Consider the following 23,638-nt stretch of genomic DNA (forward strand, 5'->3'; position numbering starts at 1 on the left):
CCAAATAATCTCTTCTCACTTTATTTTCGGGGTGTCCATGACTCATGTTTTGGTTTTAAGACCCGTCGTAATGAATACCCCATGACTGTCCTATTGTTGGCAGAAATGTTGTAAATATGGTAAATATTGACAAAACAATATTCTAAAAGCATTCATTCCTTTTTATTAAAAAGGAATATCTCTAGAATGTGTTCTTTCTTGAAAAAGTTTTAAACACAAATTTTACAAAATTTCTTAGTGAAGTTATTGAGAAAGAAGTTGTTTAAGATAATAATGCTTAAGAAATTGTCCTATAATTGTCATGTAATTTTTCATGTTCTTATTCCTGATCTAGTAAGTAGATCAAAATGTTATATATGATGTAACATAATCGTGTAAACACTTTCAATCAAATTCTTCTATTCTTGGAAAGCAACAAAACATAAATGTGATCGATGTTATGTACCTATATCTCTCATCAATAAAATTATGTTCTGCAATCTTTTATCTAAAATAAAATTCTATCTATAATCTTTGTATAATATCATCAGCATCATTATTAAGTTTCTATTCATTTCTTTCTTTTTTTTATTATTAATTTGAGTATTAATGAGTGTATTGTTCATTAGTATTTTATTAGTAGTTCATTAGTATATATTATTGTATTTCAATCGTAGTTCTAATATCTAAACATCTTGATTTGTAACACACATGATATTACGATTTAGGATTCTAAGACAGCTGTGTAAATTTTTTTGAGATAGGATCGCATAAGGTCTGTGATCGTATGTTCTATTTATAGCTAGGCAAAACATATCAACTAATTCGTGTGTTTAATTTAGCTAGGCTTTTCGTATTTAAGGTAGGTAGATATGGTTAAGCATAATTTCATTACTCAGTAGGAGTCCAGTTTATTATTGAGGACAGAGTCACCCGGCAGGTTGTACATAACCACAAATTGATTACTCTCTTCTATTTACCGTAAATTCTGAAACATCACCGAAACCGGTGGATCAGATTTGTGGCCCAGCTTCATCTAGGGCCACTTTCCATATAGGTAGACGGAACAGCCACTCACATATGTCCGTAGCTCCAACTCATCGAGAGCCTCGCACGCGATCCAAAACAAAAAAATAACACGGTTTCTTCACTGAGTCAATTTGGAACTTATAATTCGAGTTCTCTGGTGAGATCTCTCACAACACAATAACCAGTCAATATTGGAAAGGATCACTTGAAAGTTGAGCTGTCAGCTATTTTCGACGCGGAGAAGTTTGTTGACAGATAGCGTGTGCAGACGAGACGTTCTCGCCGCGCTCGCGCATACACCGGTGTGAAGTCGGCCGCGGGCAGGCAGGGCTCCAATCGGCCACCTTCGGCGAAGCTCGGCAACGCTTACTTGGAATGTGCGGCACGCAGGCCCAGAGGCAACGGCAACAGCTTCGGTTGCTCCGTTCCAATCTACGTAACGCCTGTTTTGCTTCGCATACACTAAATATAATTAAATTGCAACAGCCGATCGCCATCTCAGCGCTATAATGTACACTTGCCTAAGATCAGGTTCTGTCCAAAGTCAGCATTAAGTCAACGGGAAAGTACAGTTAGGTGCAGGCGCGGGAATGCGTGAGCGAGGTCACGGAACTAGTTGTAAATGACAAGCCATCTGACGAAGAACTCTGCTCGAATTACACACTTAATTAATACTGAAGTTGACTAACAGAACAGGTAAAGCACTTTCGTTGAAGCTAAATCTAGCACAAAATCATAATGCTTGAGTTTCAAAATTGTATACCAATTTAGATAACATTAAAATGGTTTGCATGCATAGGTAATATGCAAATACTGCAGTATTTTGCAGAACAATACATTAAAAAATGTTAAAGCCAAGAGTTATGCTACCTGCTGAATGCGGATCCGCAAGTTTTGCGGGTCATTGACGCATCAACCGCCTACGCTACGATTGTTGCTCAAAAAATTAACTCCAACTGTCCAAGTTTCTCTCAAATATTTGAAAATTTGTTTTTATTGATCAAAGGTCTTAAGGAGGACAAGCTAGCAATAAAAAATGCTAATGGCGGGAAACTCCAAAGCTCAGTATTTGTTCTAAACTTTAAACAAATAGAACCCAAAAATGTTTGCAGACGAAATAATAAAAGGCAGGCACATATTATGCCCTCGTCCTTTAATTTGCTTTGAAAAAATATAATGAAGAATAACAGAAACAGATGGACTCACTCGTATGGAGTTAAAGCCAATTTTACAATTAGTGTGACTTTTTATATATTAATGTATACTTTTTATTAACCCATTTAAAAAAAAATTATTCATTAAATGGTTATGCTATGTTTAATATTTTATGCGCTTATATTTTATCTATCAAATATCAGTTATCTGCTGTAGTCAATGTCAGCATTCACAAACCAAGCCACATACAACGCAATTTGACCACGATTCTCGTGACGTGAGTCATTGGCACAACCTGTTCCAAGACCTTCAAGCTAGGTTCGCTCTTCTAGGGAATGTCTATATTTTCTTTTTTTATCAATCGCCTGGTTATTAATATGTATCAAGTATCTATTATTTTAAATTTACATAATTAATGCATTTTTTTTTAATTTTGAAGTTTTTTATTTAAATAGTAAATTTTTTTAATATTATAAATATAGTGTTGGTACATATACATACATATAATCACATCTATATCCCTTGCGGGGTAGACAGAGTCAACAGTCTTGTAAAGACTAATAGGCCACGTTCAGCTGTTTGGCTTTAAGATGGAATTGAGATTCAAATAGTGACAGGTTGCTAGCCCATCGCCTAAAAGAAGAATCCCAAGTTTATAAGCCTACCCCTTATAGTCGCCTTTTACGACATCCATGGGAAAGAGATGGAGTGGTCCTATTCTTTTTTCTATTCGTGCCGGGAACCACACGGCAACGTGCCGGGAACCACACGGCACGGTGTTGGTCATATAATTTTAACTCTGAGTCAGGATATGAGTCATGCGGCGGCAAAGAAAGCCTCGACAAGAAGTTCGATCACTGATAGTGCAAGCTCTACCTAGCTCAATGCAACCAATACTCAAAGAATTCCATTGTAAAGCACTGCGCAATTTATAATCTTATCTAGTTCGCGGGTACTACTGGCAGCAACCGAGCTGCGATAGAACATATCGTGGAGAATTCGTAATGAATTCGAAACAGAGCTTAGTCTCCGTAATGTTACAAATATATTTATTCTAACAGGCATAATAATAATCAAAATATTTGCTAAAACATCAGGTATTTGTGAAAAATCGCGTGGTACAAATAGCAGACTGGGCGCCGTCAGTGAAATCGCGCGTGTAGAAAGCAGAACTGGGAGGGGCGAAGACGCCGACCGTCGCACACGCACTGCTGCTAATGCAGTCGCAAGTTTAATAATTGTATTCTCGATCAAGCAACTTTTTTATTCCATGTCAACACACCGTTGCACACATCGATCAGGTCTAAAACAACAAAGTTCATTAAATAATACAATATCTACAAAATACTCAAATATGTTAATACCGTTAAGAGTTCAGGCCTTGGGATAGTTCTGATTACATCAACTAATTGATCATCGACGCAGAAACTATTACTGCCCAATAAAACTTTTTTATGTCTAACACTGGTTAATTTCATTTATCATTCCCGTTATGATCCCCTAAAGCATTGAGGGACCACTTAAAATTATCCAAGCTTGTCTAAGCTTTCGATAAAATAACTGTTTCTTTCAACTTCAATGTTAGGTAATAAAAGGTTGGTCTATTTCGGTTATCTCTCGACATTTTATTGCATGAGAATTATTTGAAAGAATTCCCGTAAATTTAAAATAAAAGGGATATGTAATTCTCAAGTTCATAATAAAAAAAATATCCACTAGAGAAAGCAAAAAAAATTAAGGAATCTCCATCACACAAAATAAGTTTTAATATAAAATCAATATCTTCTTGTATTAAATTATTTATTTAAACTTTATGCACGTAAAATGTACAAAAGGTGGACTTAAAGTCACAAGGCATTTATTATTATTAAAAAAATGCTTTCCACACTTAAAAATAATTATCTCACTTAGCGTAACAATAACATTAATGCGATTTTTATATACTCAAAGTCTGTTTAAGATTAATTATCTTTCACTTGAAATAATCATTTGTTCACTGTAGATTATCAAAGCAGTTTATGAAAGGCTTGGCAAGTGAACTTAAATATTTTAATATTTATAAGCTCAAAGTCAAGGATATATTTATAAGCTTAAAACAAAAATTTGTCATCTGACAGGTGATTTGAAAGCACTTAACATTTCAAGTGAGATTCATTTAATAAAACTACGGGTGTGTCCTATTACGAAAAGCTTTTGTTAAAAGAAGTTCGTTTCGAAACTGCATATTGATCAGCGGATTAGCATATTTTAGGCGTCACTTTATTGGCGAAGTTTACAGACCTTGAATGAATGAATTACTCTTTACATACATTAAAATTAACATACATACTTATATACATAAATCACGCTTCTTGCCCGGGTAGGCAGAGACCACATCTTTCCACTTGCTACGATCCCTGGATACTTCTTTCACTTCATCTACATTCATAACTCTCTTTGTGTCTCGTCGGTTTCGGATACTCTTGACTTGACCTTTTGCAAGAACGTCTCCGATTTGATCAAGGTATGTTCGCCTAACCTAGTACAAATTTTAATCCTAGTACAATTAGTGGTATTTTCTTCTTCAGGCTAAAAAGATAAGGGTATTGTGTTTAACAATCATTTGTGAATGGGAATTCAAATAAAACTCAAGGATATAAAAATTACAAAGATAGAAGTAACTTTAAAGGCATGACGTAACTAAAACTTATCTGTCATGCTGTCGATACTGGAAAGTGGAAACAATTTTCTACGATAACTACTTTTTTCTACGATCAATGTAGAGTACCTATATTTCTCCGTTTCCCGCTATCACTGGCCACGTCCAATATTTGTAAGTGAGATGGAAAGTTAATTATCATTTTCAAGTCAAGCATGACCGTTATTATTATACCAAACCTTTTTAAGATTAAAAAATAATCCTAATGCTAAAAATGGAATATCCCATTCCATGAATTTTAAATAAAAATACTTCTTGATAAAAACGACTGTTCAGGTTTACAAGAAACTATCCCACATACCTATATTACTTAGTGTGTAATTATTTATAGAAGGAAAACCAGAAGCCAGAAGGTTCGTTCGTAAGAAATTCTTGTAATGGCGCGGCAATGCCTGAGGGCTAAGGACCTGAGTCACGGTACTTATTACGCCTGGCCGTAATTATATGACAAAAGTGGGGTGCTTTGAATGACGGTCGCTTGCCATCATCATCGTCATTCCTGGTCCACAGATATATTTTTAAGTAAATAAAAAAGTAAGTACCTACATAAACGTAGTCTTAACGCAATTAGAAATCTCTTCCAGTCAATCTTTAAATAGTAATTGCAGATTTAGTTAGGTAACATAAATACACATAAACTAATCACGTCTAAACCATTCCTTATGGGGAAGACAGGGCCAACTGAAAGTCCACGTTCAGCTGTATATCTTAATGATAGATTGAGATTCAAATAGTGAAAGGTAATCAGACCATCCCCTCAAATCAATCCTAAGTTTAAGGCCAAGGCCTTTCCCTCAATTGAGTTTACAATCATCACGGGAACAAAAGCAGCTGAGACAATATGTTTTTTCTTAGCTTCCAGGCAAACAAAGAAGTTTGCACAAGAAATATGTGTGCCTTTACCTTAAGTCGTCTTTTACGATATCCAGATGATGAGAGTGATCAATTCTAAAGTGCCAGAAACCAAAAGGCACTTTAGTGTTTGAGCTTCTAATCATTTATGAATCAGCCGAGATTTCAAAATCAGGCAGACTGCATTTTACTACCTCGACTTTTTATCATCATATTATCGAGTAGAATATAAGGCTAATAAACGTAGGCTTTTTCTTTGAAGCGATGGAGCAACTTGTCACTATTTGAACCATGATATAATATATACATATGTATGTTTTTGCAAGTAAACCGCATTTATGTCATTACGATGTCCAAATATTTTTGTAACGAATGATTGTTAAAACAGATTAAGAAATATAAGACACCAAATATATCATGAACATTCCGAGATGTATTCATAAATAATCACTCCCATGAACGGAGATCATTTAAATCGATGCTAAATTCTGCAAGAAAATGCATGAAGCAAGAGTGAATAGACACATCCTGGAGTGAAGCTGATATTTCAATGAGCGCAATGCTTCAGTATGCGAGGAACGTCCGTTCCGGCGCAGACGCATCGAGCCAACCCACTCGTAGAGATCGCACTATGGTGATGAAATTTATCTTTGTTACTCGTAGCTTGTTTTAACTACGAGCTTAGGTTTAAGATCAAAGATTTAGGAATATATAACGGAACTGAATACATAAACATAAAATAAATATGTCTATATACATATATTTTCATGAAATACAGGCGGCTCGCGCATTTTAGCCAGTGGTACACACATAGCCTTTAATACCCGCAGTAATTTTCTGCTTTTTAAACTACCATTTCCAAAGATAAGCCCTTACAAACAAACAATGAAAGCTTATTTCAATCAAACACTTTACGAACAACTTTTTGAATACGACAAATTTTAGATGGTAGTGTAAGGCAACCGCTTATAGTCAGGTGGCTATTCTTGTTTGTCTACTTAGCTATGCTTATAACTCTCACAGAAATCCGAATAACTTATATCACTGCATCAGATAATAAGTATAGTAAGGTACCTACTTATCGTAATAATATTATGACATTGACTAAGAATGGCGATGTTGGTGTCCGTAGATAACTGTGAGAAAATCCGGTGTTTGGAGTTTGACGGACATCCGCTGGCGTCCAAGGTGGTCTACTTGATACAATGGTTATTTACGAGCTGTTATAAAACCTACTTATAAAGAACGAAAATATAGTTTTTTAGTAGATACGTTTAGCTACACTTTTACTGTAGTGTGAATTTTTTGAGAAAAATTTGTTCTCTGTGAAGGTCTAATTTGTCTGACTTACAAACGAAAATACAAAAAATATGCATATCTCGACTTATCATCTTGGGTTCATCACCTTTCTACAACGAAGCCCGGGTTCCGTCCCAGACCACGATCCTACAATGAATAGTGTTATTTTGCCATATTTCGAGCCCTTCAAAATGGCCCTAGGGAGTAGAATTAGGAAAAATGTTTTGGTTTCTCCATTATTGTATTGGTCATGCCTTTGATAAAAGGTTGAATTGAACGAGAAAGTTTATTTGTTTGTTCCACTTTCTTTCATATTCAATTGATCACCATGAAATCTGATATGACATGCATTTAAGAATGAATTTACTCGTAGTAGGCAAATACATTAATAAATATGTTTTTGTTATCAAATTTTTCTTTCTATATTTATTGAATATAACTATCTATTTCGAAATCAAATAAAACCAGAAAAGCCAGCAAACATTTTTCATCAATAAATTAAATTATTATCCAGTCCCAAAATTGAAACCTTTTTAACAAGGTAAAAAAAATCAATATAGGACATTTTTTGTTTTAATTGCACCTCATTTATTTCAACCATCTGAACTTGATTCTCTCCTGACTAACAATTACCAAATTTGACAATTAACTCGTAATTAGACAACGGCTTTTTATGGTAATTTCCAACCCAAAAACCCCTACCCAAAGATCACCCTATTTTATTCAACCGTATAGTGATAGAAAATAATTACCCACAAACAAGTAAACCGTGTACTAAATGTTCCAATAAACATATTCACAAACACCTCTTTAGGCTTGCTTCGGCCTTAAGTCGGGTAATCAAGCAGATCTAAAGGCGTTTAAGGTTAAGGTACGAGGCGTATAAGATTAAGCTGGAATGTGGCGGCGTCTTTGCCATCTGACACTCGACGGGTCGTTTAGCATTCTTACCACGCCGCGAATTTCCACTATAACACATGGCACAATGGTGGATGGTACAATAAAATTGAAGAGACATGATCAGATTTGACAAAGACCGATAATTTAAGGATATTTAAAAAACAGTTGACGTTATGTTGAAAATACAATACTTGGGTTTTTCTCACAATAAAACTGAAGCGATGAAAGTAAACTGGGATCGTGACAAGTGGTAAGATGTAGTCTCTGCCTACCCCTCCGGGAAAGAAGCATAATTATATGATATTATATGAGACCCGTTACTACCCTTTTAGCCCCTAAAATTGATAAAAGCTGAACTATTGTTTTACTATGGTTAAGCGCAGATAACTCTGTGCATTATTTACTCATTTTAAATTATTTGTGCATTCAATGATATTAATTAAACCAACAAAGACATTTTGTCTTTGGTAGGTACTTACCTATATAACTATTAGTAGCTTTTAATAAGCATTAAAACACTACTGGATACTAAAACGGAGAATCTATTAGCTAGTTTGTATGGGAAACACGAGAGCTAAGGTCAACCGTATGCATATCACACCATCTGCAAATATAATTATAGTACTTTACTGCAACCTATATCGAATGCTCTAGCCTGTTTGGAGATTTCTCTTGGTTTCTTTGCATTAATCCGCATCTAAATGAAAAACGGATCTTAATTATCTGGAATCAACTTTCTGGAATCCAGTGCAATGCTTGAAATGCATTTTAGAACTCTAAAAACTATAACTAAATGAGCTTATAAAATAGTGAAAAATTTTATCTACTTATATAAAAATATACTCGTAGCTCTTTTGAGAGCATTGTACCCCTTTCTTGATTCAGCCCGTATAACCGAAAGATTGGTGGAATAGCACTCCTAGTTCTTCGTAATACCTAGGCATGCTTTCATCGTTAATATAAATAAAAAAGTATTACATGTATATTCTGGCACGTGTTAGAGTGGAGACACATTAGAGCTAGCTATCAGATCGTTTTGCCAACGAGGAGCAAATCGTATGATCACGCCTCGCCGAACTACTCACATACACACATTATCTAAGGATGGCTTGCTCATAATTAGACGAAATGTATTGTCTACAAACACAAATTAGTTTACGTACCTACATTTAGCCACGTCTATATTCCTGGCGGTGTAGACAGAACCCACAGTCTTAAGAGACTGAAAGGCCACGTTCAGCTGTTTGACTTAATGATAGAATTGAGATTCAAATCCATCCTTAGTCGCCTTTTACGACATCCATGGGAAAGAAACGAGTGGTCCTATTCTTTTTTTACGGTGCCGTAAAACACGGCACACAACATATATTATTGCATACATAACTGCTGACAAATACACAGAAAAGAGTCATGTGAGTTGTTAATAATCAGCTGATATAACATTACATTTGGTTTTAAAACAAAAAACCAACAAAACGGTAAATTGTTTTAAAGAATTTTAAATTATTGACAGCCCTTATACTTATAATGTTCTTACCTATCGTTGAACACACAACGCTAGTGCTTCACAATCAAGATCACGAATCAGTTACACACATGGTAACCATCAAGCAACAAGGGATTTTAAAAAGCTTATCCAAATATTGATGTTATCTCGTTGTCGCAGCTTATTACTGAATTATAAAGTTGACATTAATGTAGGTATTTATAAATTAATTAGTATTTACCCAATACCTTATGTACTTATGATAAAATTAATCAGCGCAAGAACAACTAAAATAATCTTCTTTTTTTTAAGTTAGTGCAGTCAAAAGCATTCACGATGATCGACTTGGTCGTGCTACTCATATGCTAGTACTACGTACTCCTAATCTATGAAGAATTCGAAAATTTTAAGTGTTGATAATAAATATTCATGGTAAGTTTGTCAGATTATAATGCGGCCAGTTATTTACCGTTATTGTTCCTTTAAAACCCGCAATGAAACCTGAAATCAAAGGGTTGTGGAATACGCAATCTGTAATCACGAAGAGAGAGCTACATGTATGTACCCTCTTCCGGCCTATTAGCATTGAATGGCGACGGCGCGTGTCGCGGGGATCATTGTCGCCCGCGATTTAACCGATCTCGATCTAAATCAATCCCGGCCAACGCGCTTCGCCACATTGTTCTCTCTTTTCTCCGATTAAATATAATGACCACATTTGACACGTTTCGTTATACTCTATTGCTTAAGGTCAAGAGCAATGAAATACAGCTATCATTTCGTAATGTTTGCACGTAATAAAGAAAACAATTTCAACATCTGCTGAATATTCATGGTATCATCTTGCAAATTTAGTCTTAGATTTAAACTTACCGGTAGTTCCAAGTACTCCGTGATAGTGTGCTTCGCTGCTCCTCTCCTGATGTCAGCAAGAGCGGTGAAGTGTTCATCTCGACGTATTTTGCGCCTTAGAAGTGCGCGAGCGAACGGATATGCCGACAAGTATTCCCCATAAGCATCCATTAGCTCCCCCATAAACAACTGTTTCAACAGGATCGCGCTTTCACCCTCACTTGCATCAGTCGGTGTAGGCGGCAACTCACGGCACTTCAACGACTCCGGTATGCTTTTAGAAGCGAAGGTACTAATTCCACTGGTCGATTCACATGACGTAAAGGCGCCCGTAGAATCGCTCGAACCACATTTCGAAAATGGAAACGCAGAGGAGGCCCCACTTTTTTCGCTACTCGCGGAACTTTGGCGAGTAGTGCAAGCTTTATCATAGTAATCTGGATATTGCGGCTCGGACTGACTCTCAGTTGAAGGAGAAGACTCTTCAGCGGCAGCACTTAAATAATGGGAATTTTTTATACAATCATATAAATCTTCTATAGATTCATAAGGAGTTATACTTCCACAAGATTCACCGTCTTCTGCGTTAGGTAATGTTTCATAGATTTCTTCGTTTTTTCTTCGAGCGACAGGAGTTATTGCAGAATCAGAGCGACTTCGTTTCACACTGCGAACTTGATCATATCCGAAGTCTGAAGGATTAAGAAAGTCCCATCTTACGTTCGCCCAAACATTTTCACTAACATCGGCTGATATTCTGTGGTCAGCACAGCACTGTCCACTACTTCTGATGGTTACAGTTGTCACATTATCGTTAGTTTCAATTAAAGAACTGTTGACCACAGATTCATCGCAATTTATCGGAATATCGACTATTACTTTACGAAGACTACTACAAATGGATGAAATACTGGACCTATTATCATCATCTAATTTCTTATTGAGTATCGATTGTTCATTAAATTCTGAATTTGTTATTACAGAAGAACCATCTACATCTTGTTGTGAGAGAACGCCTTCTTGAATTAATTCGGTCAATAAACTTTTTGAATCATCTTCAATAATAGATTTCTTTGAAGTAATAGAATGTGTATCATCATCTTCTTTTTTACACTTACTAATGAGTAATCCAGAATCAATATATTTTCTCATGCGTTCAGTTAGTGCTTCGCTTGCTTCAGAAACTGACTGCAAGTAATAAAATAGTAGATGGTACTCTTCTTTGGTAATAACAGCAGCACGTAGTAGAGGTTTTCCATAAAGCTCCACTGCAGAAAACAACGTCGCAGCTGCAATAGAAAAAATAATATTAAGGCCATGTTTCTCATCAAGTTTTATTCTTTGATAGTCATAACACAATAACCTACGGGTTATTAAAAATTCGTGGGCGTTAGAAAGATGGATTACAGACTTTTGAATAATTCAATTCACCTTGCAATAAAGTTCATCAGTTGTTAGAACATGACCCAGACCTTTTACGATCCTTGACTCGAGCCATTCATATCTTCTGTCTCTAAAGGAGTGCTTGCATGTAAAGTAATTTTTGATTTTGAATCAAACCAAGTTAGTATCAAGGTTTATGATACTGTCATGACTATTAACCTAAAAAAGTTATGTCTAATCAAGTATGTCAATGTATCAAATAATATTGGAAAAATTTATTGTTAATAGAGTACCTGTATGTTTGTAACACTCTTACTCTTATACATCCAAAGTTCAAATTTGAATGTACTCGTAATTCATTCGTTTATATTATCATACGTCAAATTGTATATCAGTATGATGGTCACGGTGACTGCAAGCCTAACGCATACATGTAAGTTCTGCGAAAGATTACTGGACAATAGCATACAATAGCGTGCGTACGCGTCTTATTATTGCCAAACCGCTTTCTACAAACATTACTTGTCTGCTTGAGGAATACTCAATAGAAAACTACGTTCTTTTGAACCTTATTGATAAAGCGAGAAACGGTGAATGCTGAATCTAGAATTCAAAACTCAGCAGTTATTGCTTCTTATGAGAACAGTACCTACTTATATAAGTAGGTATGCTTTTTCATAACCAAGCATGAGATTAATCTACTCGCGTTACTTATTACGAATAATAAGTAATCAAAATTGTTGTTTTGTAATTAGTTTCAAATGTATCTTCAAATATTACGAATAATGATCGACTCATTTCTATTAAAATTTATCAATATTTTATTTTTTAATAACTTCCTTCTTGTGGTATTTTTAAAACTTTTTCTTTATAAAAAAAAGGAAGGATGTATTAACAATACTAACCGTAAATCTTTTCCCAGGCTATAAACGTCTCCAGATCTTTGCCGTCCCACTGCGCTGGTTGGTATTCCACTACCAGTACTTCTCCCTCCAGCGCGGAGGCAGGAGCGCGAGGCTCCACGGGTGCTTTAGATCCTCCAAGAAAGAGCAACGCAGTTGGCGGGACCGAGGGAGCATCAGAAAGTGATGCTGGTGGGGGAAGACTGCCTTCTAAAGAAACGGCCTGCGGTGCCGAGATGGGCCCTGATGGAAGACCTGCTACGGTGACACCGAACTCTCGGAGAGGTTCGCAGGCCACTTCTGCTACTGTGTTGTTCCCGAACACAGTCACCTGGAAGAAAAGAAATAGTTTATGTTAATTATAAGAGTCATATTTACTACTGTAGCACTGGAGTAGGTATGTTGGTTATGAGTTGTTTTATTTGACTTATTTACCCATATTTTCTCAAATATTTTACGATCACAATGTCCAAATTTCTTATAATCAGTAACTAAACAGCTATTTTTAAATTTAGTCCGATCACTGTAATACAGTGTTATAATATATTATTTTATTGCATTTCAGATTTACCGTGAAGATAATCCCTTGATTTTTACATTGATATCGTACGATATAGACTTTACAACATGCCGGATATAAGTTTCCTACTTTAAGTCTGACATCGGCATGACAGCTAGTCTAATGGACCTTGAGAGTCTAGAAAACTATTGATACAAATTATCCCGATCGTTGACAAACGATAAGCTCACGATAAACCTTCACTGCCACTAATTACGTCCTACATACAGCGCAACCTTCCATCAGTACTATCTTACTGCAATATCTAATGTTCTGACATTTATCTGGGTCTTCTAACTGTGATACAAGGGACTTGTTCTGGCGATAGCGGAGGCACCGATCATATTTTCCTCTAAAATAACAGTTAAAAGTTATTTACGCCGTCGTTATATCACCTAACGCCGTGTAAAATAGGTTGCTTTGGTATCTACACTACGATGACGTTTGACTGCAACCGGCGAAGACAGATTTACTATCACTATTTAAATGCGAGAGAATAATGATGTGACATTAATAAAGGTACCTTAAATTTTACTTGAAGTATCGAATTTAATTAATGATGTCAGTACGCAAAAGCAAAGAATACGTGCCCTTCAAGAACATAGCAAATCGTGAGAGTACATTGATATGTAGGTAGATATAATAAGATGTAAATGCAGGAGTCTTCGAGACCTTGACTGCTCGGGTTCATGGCATTTTTTACCGGGCCCTCGTGACGTCACGCCCGAGTTATGCGCGGCGCAGGCGCAGGCATCCCCTCCCTCTCCCCTCGCTCGCCGCGCCCAAAACATAGCCTCCTCCAGGATAATGCGTCTGATACATCTTCAACGAGGAAAAAAAATAAACAAGATCCATCCAGCGGACAAGGGCCAGTCGATTTTACACGCAGCCGACGCGTTCAGTTTTAACAGAACCAGAAAGATGAGAGTTGGCTATACTTGCATACCAAGTTTCTTGTACTTTATATTTACGCGCGATTTACTGTCATCGTTTTATACTTACATAGCCGTTTGTATGTGGATAAGCGAGTTCCGAGATGATAGTGTCAAACCTGTTTTAAATTATCTCGGTTTCTATTTCTAATATGGGGAATAACAACTTTGATGGGAAATGAGTATTCGCCTAGTCTATGTATGTAGGCATTAGTTATCGATATCTGGGTTGTATTTACTGAAAAATCATTTAGAAGTCGCACTATCTTAGTATTTTCTACTCAATACAGAGCGACAGTTTCCCTTCTTTCTTTCCAGACATCCTATGCGATTGTTTTCTCAACCTATTTTCGAACGAAGTTATTTAAACATTATATACGAGGGCTCTTTTTATCTTGCCAATATTGCACTTACATATTTTGAAACATTTCTCCAACAGATACTCCATTATCCATATGAAACATATTATGACACGAAAACGAAGTTTCAAAGGACGTCTGGTTGTTTATATTATTCTGGTATGCAAAACTTAGAAGATAACACATATTAAAACACAAAATTTATTGAGTGACGCGATCCAACCAAAGTTTAGGGCATTATTCTAAATCAATAAATTGGTTTCATATCGATCAGCTCTCAAGAATGTATATCCACATATAGTCAAAGCTGGCTCGCCCATCATTATTTTATTTTAATCCGAGCTCTATCTTACGTAATCGCCTCTCCCATCGTGACATATTTTTTGTTCTGTTGAGGCTAATGCAAATTTAATGACAGGTACGGCAGATAAAATATACCCGAAGTTTAGGCAAGTTTGGCTGAGAATTTTAATTTACAGATAGACTACTGTCACATATGAAATTATTTATATTTCTTTAGTACGATACCTACTACGTAAGTATGAATGTATGTTTGAATTAATTAATGAAATTGCCTTTATTGCAATAAAGTAAAATAGTACCTACACACTCCCAAGTAAAATCTTCTGCAAGGATTTGAATTAAACTTTACATATATAGTTTATATGTAGCGACGCACGCAAATGACGGAAACTAATCTTTTAATATTTTTAAAGCGTGTTCCTCATAATAGAGATAAAGTAACAAAAACTATAAAACCCAAACCAAGTTCCTAAACAATTAACATAAAAAAGCGTAGTAAAATCGCACTCGTTTTCCTCTATTATTAAATGTTATTGAGCAAATATCAAAATCCATTGAAACTGGTTTTTTCCAAACATTTTGAATATCAAAATAAAATGTACGTGACTGACGAGTCGTGGCACGATATATTTGAACTGACAGGTTGGACGCAGGTAAAAAAACTTTAATAATACTCTGAATAATCTTCAATCATTTTAAAGTAATAACCAAGGGCCGCGTTGTTAATATTTTTTCTTAAAAAAATGCAAAGAATATATATCAATAATAATCAATATTATTATTTCATAAAAAGGTATACATACCACGTCTTTATAGGCTACCATACCTTTATACTTCCTAGCCCATTGCCCTAAAAAAAATCCCCGTTTATGAATATTATTTATCTATGTAAAATTTTATCCATTATTAAAATGAAGTTTTTGTGGCCATATTGTGTCCATATATCAGATTTTGTGATTTCTGAGAAGATTCAACTCATATCGATGAAACTGCGACCAATAAAATAAAGAGTATCTCAATAGTAGTTTTTTATTTATTTTTGCTATTTGATTTTTTTTATGTCTAACATACTCCCATGCAATTATTGTGCATCCGGTGCGTAGAATACGTAGAAAAATAAGTTGCTTTATTCATTGTATTAAGGAATATTAATTCTACGAGTATTTTTCATAATTAAAGAACCTCAGAATTCTCGGAACAAAAGACATAAACGTTTTTTTTAAGGAACAAAATTCTTTACCAAAGAAATATTTGAGAAGTCTTTTAGGCTTTTTTGGAAGGTCTTCTAGAGATAAAATAAATATTTGTTTGTATTGTTATTTTTATTGTTATTGTTAAGGTTTTATTTGTGTATGAGATCCTGAGTTCATGAAAGCTGACTTACAAAATATCATTCTTTAAAAAAAAAACTGTAAATAAACAATTAATTAAGGAATATATTAATATACGCACACGGCCACAAACCGCTGAGTCTAGAGATTAAAATTTTGGCAAATAGGTTCCTTATGTGATGCACTTAATAGAGGATTTTACAGAATTCCCACAGAAATTAAAATTTACGTAATATTTAAATCTACGCGGGCGACTTCAAATATTAATATTTTAAATCAACTAAGAACTACATATTTACTTAAAATAAGTAAAATAAATTAAAGGTTGTTTGAGTGATTCTTGGTAATATAATATCTACCTACAAATACTTAGGTCAAACTAATTATCACCCGAAATGCTGGCTGCATAATCCCTTTAGATAACTACACTTATTTGGTGGCCCTAGCATTATCGTTGACTTAAAAATTGAATTAGTTGTAAAACTTAACAATTCATCACATATGCACCATAAAGGATATTTAAAAGGACTGCAAGATGAGAGATGAATACAAGTCATAATATTTATTGTTAAGTAATGCCTATTATTAGTTCGCTGTCAGAAGCAGATCGAGTTTTAGTCGAAGCATTAAATACATAGTTGAATCACGTCTTCACCCTCCTTACGGGATAGACAAAGCCAATAGTCCAAAAAATGCTCGAAAGCCACGTTCAGCTCAATATATTCTGTTACGTAATGACAGACAACTCCTTTTACTTTTCTTATCAATAGATAGATATATTTTTTTTTATTTAATGTATTATTTTTTACTTTACATATTTTAATTCGTAAGTAGTTATGGCGAAGATAATGAAAAATACTTAAACTTCTACACAAACTCACAACAGCGCCATCTTTGTTAAAACTAACTATTGTACAGCGCCATCTCTGTCGCTTATACATTAAACTTCTAAAGCAAACCGGATAGAAAGTATACATGTAACAAAAAAGCAGACTGTAAAGCAAGTACCCTCTGAACTGGCAGCACAAGAATTAGACAGATGGCGCTACGAATATTTTAGTTATTAACCTCTCAGATGCTAAGCGCCCGTACTACCGAGACACTAGAACTGCGGCGGATTTGAACGAAAAATGAAGCGCGCGACTTGTTTCAGAATTTGATGAAAATATAGGAATATTTCCTTTGAAGTTAATAAAACACTTTTGTACAGTCAAAGCTATATATGTATTGAGTATTATAACACCATATTATAGCAAATAAATTAATTTCATTTTACTTTATTAGACCTTTAGTTACAACTTTCAACAAAAACACTTGCAACAAAAACTACTATAGAAGTAGTCTTTATTTCCACATTATAACCACATAAAATTAGTTTTTAGGTATTATAAGTTCAAGATGAACATCATATTTATCTTATTTTTAAATAAATAACACAGTTTTGGCAATTAAATCATGTTATTTCTTTCAAAAATCCAATATTTTTCAAAATAAATCTCTCAAGGTCACGCACTTTTGAAACAGGGTCTGTTTTGATCTGATTTTCAACAATTTTTATTTTAAAGTAACAGATTAATTTCTGTTGTCTGTGGTTGCTGAGTATGTTTGGGATGTAAATTAAACAATTTTAAACCATAACGATATGTGTTTTAAGCTTAAAATCGAGTTTTAAGTTGTCTCGGACAGTTGGCGCACATGTGCGCCACAGCAGATTACGGTAGTGGCGCATATATGCGCCACAGCAGCTGAGAGGTTAACGTAGTTAAAGCTTTTAGAAAAAAAAAACTTCTTTATCATTACAATAAGGCTTAGATAATAAAAATGACCAAAGTATTATGGTTTAAATTTTGATTACACACTTTAAATTAATTGCTTTATCTAAAATTCATATACTGACTTTCATTACTTCACATAGGTAGATACCTAAAGAAATTTATCATCCAACATAAGTAATTCAGTAATGAGTAATTTAATCCCTGGAAATATGTACGTCCTTACAATTCACGAGACATTGTTGGCATCATACAGCAGCAATCAAAATTTTTTTTACTGAAACTTAAATACTTATATGTGTAATTTACAAGTAAAATTTATAAAATAAATTAATTTCAAAAAATACCAACGAGGTCAAAAACTTAGGCCATTACCGAATTGAATAGAATATTAATATGCTGGCAAATTACTGAATAGTTCAGTTTGAAAGTGGATGACCTCTAAATCGGGATTTGAATCCGATTGAGACCGTTAAAATTAAGCCTAGGCTGAGTCACTGCAGTTGTTCCTTAGTAAAATCCGTGCTTTTATAAAATTATAGTATATTATTTTGTAATTATCGGAGATGGTACGTAACGCTTTCATAGCTAACCTATTGAATCAATTTGAGGGATTAAGTATTAGATAATTTAATATAAAATGACCAACCACAGAAAGATTATTTAAGCAAAGTCAGGTCAATGCTGGTCAAGTTACGGAATCGATTTAGTGAGGGTTTACACTTCGCATTATAGTCAGACTATCGGCTGATAGAAAGAATTTAATATTAAGTAAGCCAATCCTCTAGCTGGATAGTTTAGATGGAATTAAAAAGCGGCAAGTTGCTCATCGTCTTAGAGAAGAATCCCACGCTTATAAGCCTTTCCCTAGTTCGACTATTGCAAGTATTCGGCGCGTTAAACGAAGCAGTTGGCACAAACTATGTTTTCCTTCGATATCAAGCCAGCAAGGAAACACGTTTCGTGCTTACTTAGTTTTTATTTAGTATCTACTAAATGTCACTATAACATAAGAAATAAGCTAAGTCATTCGAACGCCATTATAAAATTTGCTATAGGTATTCACTCATAACAACATGATATGAAATCGGTCCAGTTACTCAAAGATTCTCAAAAAGGAAAATAGGATTAAATTTTATCTTTAAATGTCAGTAAAAAGAAAAGTTATCTTTCGTTTCCGTAGCGCCCTCATTATGTTGACCGGGACAGGACCATGCAGCAACAATACCCTCTGTCTGTCTGTCACGATCTGTTGCTCGACACTCTTCATTGATTTCTACTTTTCGAATATTTTGTGATGGAAAAAATGCTTACGAGTATATGGAACTTAACCTCTTAACTTAACCTCGATACGTATTTCCAATAGCAAACAGGATAATAACTTGATCAAAATAAATGTTACTTTTTAAATAACAGAAAAGTTATAGCATACCTAAATTTTGTCTATTTGTACATATGGATAGGATCGCATCGCAACTAAATATGACCAAAAGAGTGATTGTTGGTACTATAGAAATTAAAATATTGAGTTTTCTTGTGAATTATGTTAAATATTCAAAATTAAAAAGTTCATACAAAGTTAATGAAAGATATCATCGCAAAGTTTTCAAAATATCGGAATTCGATAGATTACACACTTTAAATACTTAAATCCTATACTTGACTGGTCGTGTTTTCAAATAATTTACAAAGTACTAAACTAAAAGCAATTTAGATGGAGCAGATAACAGCTTAAGGTTAGAAAGCTAGGCAATTTCCTAGAACAACTTGCACTTGTAGGAGCAAACTACATGTCCAGTTTTGATATATGTACCTATGTATATCTACGTGATTTCTACATATATAGGTTTATACTTGTCCCTTATAGGAATTTAAAGAAAGGAAATAAAATTTTATTTAGATACTTTTTATATACAATTGAGTTTTACACATACTTTAAAGTAAATACTTACTTTATGTTTTTTTATTTAGTTTTAAAATGCCATTATGAAAGCTGTTTGAATTTGAGATATGATGGGTTTCGGAGCAATCTGTTAAAACTTAGCTAAATTTAAATCTGACAGCACATAATCCTTAATTTGCTCTCACACCTTTGCATGTTCCTGGTTGCACCCATCTGGAGACCTGGAGTCCGCTTTCAGATATTTCTCTTTAATTTTTTTTTTTACTTTGTACAAAGGCCCTACTTCTTCTTCCAGTAGGCCTAAAACAGGAAATACATAGAATGGCATTAACTTTTGTATATTATAATAAAATTAAAAATTTTATAAAATTTATTTCTTCCTTTTGTCCGGTACTCGGCTACTTCAGTTTAAGTACATCGACTGTGATAATCTTCACTAATAGTTCTCTAGCATAATTTTTTGCTATTGAAATAATACATTGTAGCAAAATAAGTCACAGCTTGTGAAAAAAAAAAACAGAATTTTCATTGAAAACATTCTTGCAAGATTACGTGACATGAAAACGGAGCAGTAGGTGAACGGCCGATTTTCATGTTCGTTTCACAGCGCACCGTACGCGCAGTTCGTTTAGCGGGGCTTCAGCAAATTTTCGCTGAAAACGGGGCATGTGCGCATTCTCACTATCTTTTAACGTTCTACGTCTACCCGTAGGTCTAATAAAAAGTTTGCTACTTTTGGGAAGTAACCTCTTTTTATGTCCTTTGTAGACCACTTAAATCTAGACACACCGGTTTGTAATGTTGATGTATCCGTCAGTCAAACAAGCAGTAAATCTTTATATTGTATAAATTTTTTATTCGTGTACACAGATTACATCTAGGAATCAAAGAAATCATAAGAGACCGTTTTATTTCTTAAGATATAAAATATAATATATGTATTTGGACAAAGCAGCATTTTTGTCACTTAGTCAAGTTTTGCATTTATTCATTTTTTTTTTGTTTAGTCTATTTTTCATAGTACATAATCATTATATTTGCCAATATTTTCCTAATGTCTGAAGAGTTTAACACACATTACACTAATTGCTTTACGAACTTTTAGTGAATATTCATTAAGTTCTTATTAATGAGAACCATCATTTAAATGTGTTATATGTCGTGTTTTCATTTCCACTCTAGAGTTTACACATATTGGCATCGCACTACATACACTTTAAACGTCTATGTAGAAGACCAAGAATAGGAATGTGCTCTTTTTTCACAATATTATGAAATATAAAATATTTTTCATTAGATTAATAATAAAAAAATTAAGTAAACTAAGAACTTTATAATAAAAATATTTATAAGGTTAACACACCTAAATAACAATTGTCTTATTTACTAAAAACATAACTTGGTCAACCAATATTTTTAAATAGATTGTTCTATAAGAATCATTTTACTTATCATTGACTTTTACAACAAACATAAATTTGTAAAAACTACATAATAACAAAATCGTATCATCTTTGTTGACAATGAAAAGGCGCAATACAATCGTCGCAGGAGACGCGGGTCGCCAGCTGACACACTTTCCTCGATGTTATAATTACATTTTATCAATACGAAAACACATGTGGTGCCGTACGCATTCGGATTTTCATAAAACATATCGTATTAGCATACGGTTTCACTTTTTAGCCGAGTTGACACACTTTTTGTTATGATAAAGTGCGTAGATGTTTTCTAGTATAATGTAACATTTTAATAGAAAGCCTATTACAATAATCAATTCTAAAAAAAAATACTACAAATATTTTTATTTTTCTCTAACTTCATCATTAAGCCTTACAGCTGCACGTGGCCTTTCATTATTTTCAAGACTGTTGGCGCTGTCTACCCCGTAAGGGATATAAAACGTGAATAAAGATTCATACATACCTACTTACATAGACTTATGTACAAGTATGTAACTTTATTTTATAACATTATTAATATAAATTTTGATAAATAAATGTCTATAAAATTCCAACCTACAGCGTTGGGCTACGGGCATATAATGAAAAGAAAAGAAAATTAAGACATAATTTACGAACTTTAAGCAGAGCTACGGTATTCGCGATCGCGATATATAAATCAAGAAATGCTTAGATACTAAGGAAGGATCGATCAAATAGGTACCTATACCTAAAGCCTATCATAACAATTCGATCCTTCCAAATAAAACATAAGTAGGCAAGGTATATTTGTACATTAATCAGAGCATGTAAGAGTACTCTGTGTAGAATTATTCAGCTGCCTTCTTTTGTTTTACTACGTATTATTATAAGTTTTAAATTTCGTATTAGGTTTAAATAAATAAAATCTTTGTTGTGTAAAATAAAATGGTACTATTAAATGTGCCTAATTACTGTGTAAATAATGTTTTTTAGATTGACATCTCACAATACATTAAATGACCGATTCAATTTAATTAATTTTGACTATTTTGTGTAATGACACAGAAGAATTACTAAAATAAGTAGCAGTGGTTAGAAGTCGTCGTTACAAGCTTATTTCACTTTCTTTTATTCGATAAAAGATCTGTTTCTGACTTAAATTCAAAGACAATATGATTGTGAAACACAAAGAAATTTTTTAAAAGAGCGTATCGCAATCGAAATTAGAAATCGTTTGCGAATTGTCTCGCTGGGCACCGTCAGGGGTCGTTACACGTGGCCACTGGAAAATCACTTTCGACCTTTGTCAACCGACATTAGGTCACTTTCTAAGACAGCAGTTGTCAAACTGAAAAACTTATCGCAAAAATGTTTTAAGACTCTTGATTCATAATTTATTAGATGCTTCATAATTCACTGAAAAAAAGTTATGGTCGCGTTTAAATACAATTTTGGAAGTAATAAGTGAGTTAGAAAATTTCACTTAATTGTGATCAAAGCCTTTCATGCTACTAGGCTGATAGCGAAAAACCTTTGCAAACTACTTTTCGTTCCGCGCAAAGTGTAAAAGTTTACATAATGTTTAAACTTGGAATTACTCCGTTAGATAGGCTAGCAACCTTGAATATCACATCCGTCACCTTCCGGCAAAACGTGCCCATTTGATCAACAATAATACATATAAAAAATGATTTGCAGGAAGCACAATAATATATAGACTAGTATTCACATTTTGCCCAAATAATGGTGTCAGTGCACTACTTTTATATTTACTTACTATCTCCAAAGTTTGAGAGCAACTGTTCTAAGACGCGCACGCGCATAATGAGGCTAAATATTGTCAACTGCGGTTTCATTATATCATTGGTTTGACCCGTATGTGCTATGAAAGGTCTCGCTCTACATTTTTTCTGATGTTTTTTTAATAAGGCTAGAAACGAGTTAGATTATTACGTAAATATAGCGATACGATATATAAACGAGAAAGTGATATAAGCATGTAATCAAATTATTCGTATTCAACCTATTTTTTATTAAAGTCATTGCTTGGTTGGATTGAAACAGATCTGCAACTGATTTAATCTTGCAACCTGAATTTAATCGTTAGCACTAGTAGAAAGTTATTGGGTGTTCTTTTACGCCAATGCTTAAATATGTGGGTGGTACTGAATTAATTATCGCAATTTTGATTAATTTACACAGCAATCGAGTTATATTACATTCGAAAAACGTTTTCTAATAAATTAAAATAAAAATAAATTAGCTGATAAGAAATTAGGACTCACGATCCTAATTATAACCACACTGGTTTTATGAAGAACACGTCGCAATATTTATATTAAGCTTGATTCTCAGTAATTGTAAAATTAATAACAAACATTCACGCTTAGTCACACAAGGCAGTAGGACAGGTCATCAAATGCGTATTAATTGCAAAATGTCAAAAGTAATGTTACATACTAGGAAACCAAAGTCGATTGATGCTGATTCACTGAGTCGGAAACAGCTTCGTGCATGATT

The 23,638-nt window shown here is 34.1% G+C and overlaps 1 protein-coding gene across 1 annotated transcript in view; it reads right to left on the reverse strand.

Annotated features, from left to right (window-relative positions):
• Positions 1 to 23,638, reverse strand: part of LOC106142239 (uncharacterized) — a 118,669-nt gene that overhangs the window by 62,557 nt on the left and 32,474 nt on the right. Inside the window, exons 2-3 of the mRNA XM_013343934.2 lie at positions 12,539 to 12,866; positions 10,272 to 11,539 (exon numbers count right to left, since the gene is read on the reverse strand). Of these exons, the coding sequence (XP_013199388.2) occupies positions 10,272 to 11,539; positions 12,539 to 12,866 (1,596 nt within the window). The remainder of the gene's footprint in view (positions 1 to 10,271; positions 11,540 to 12,538; positions 12,867 to 23,638) is intronic.

This window comes from Amyelois transitella, chromosome 17 (genome assembly GCF_032362555.1).
Source record: "Amyelois transitella isolate CPQ chromosome 17, ilAmyTran1.1, whole genome shotgun sequence".
In the NCBI taxonomy this organism is placed as follows: Eukaryota; Metazoa; Arthropoda; class Insecta; order Lepidoptera; family Pyralidae; genus Amyelois; species Amyelois transitella.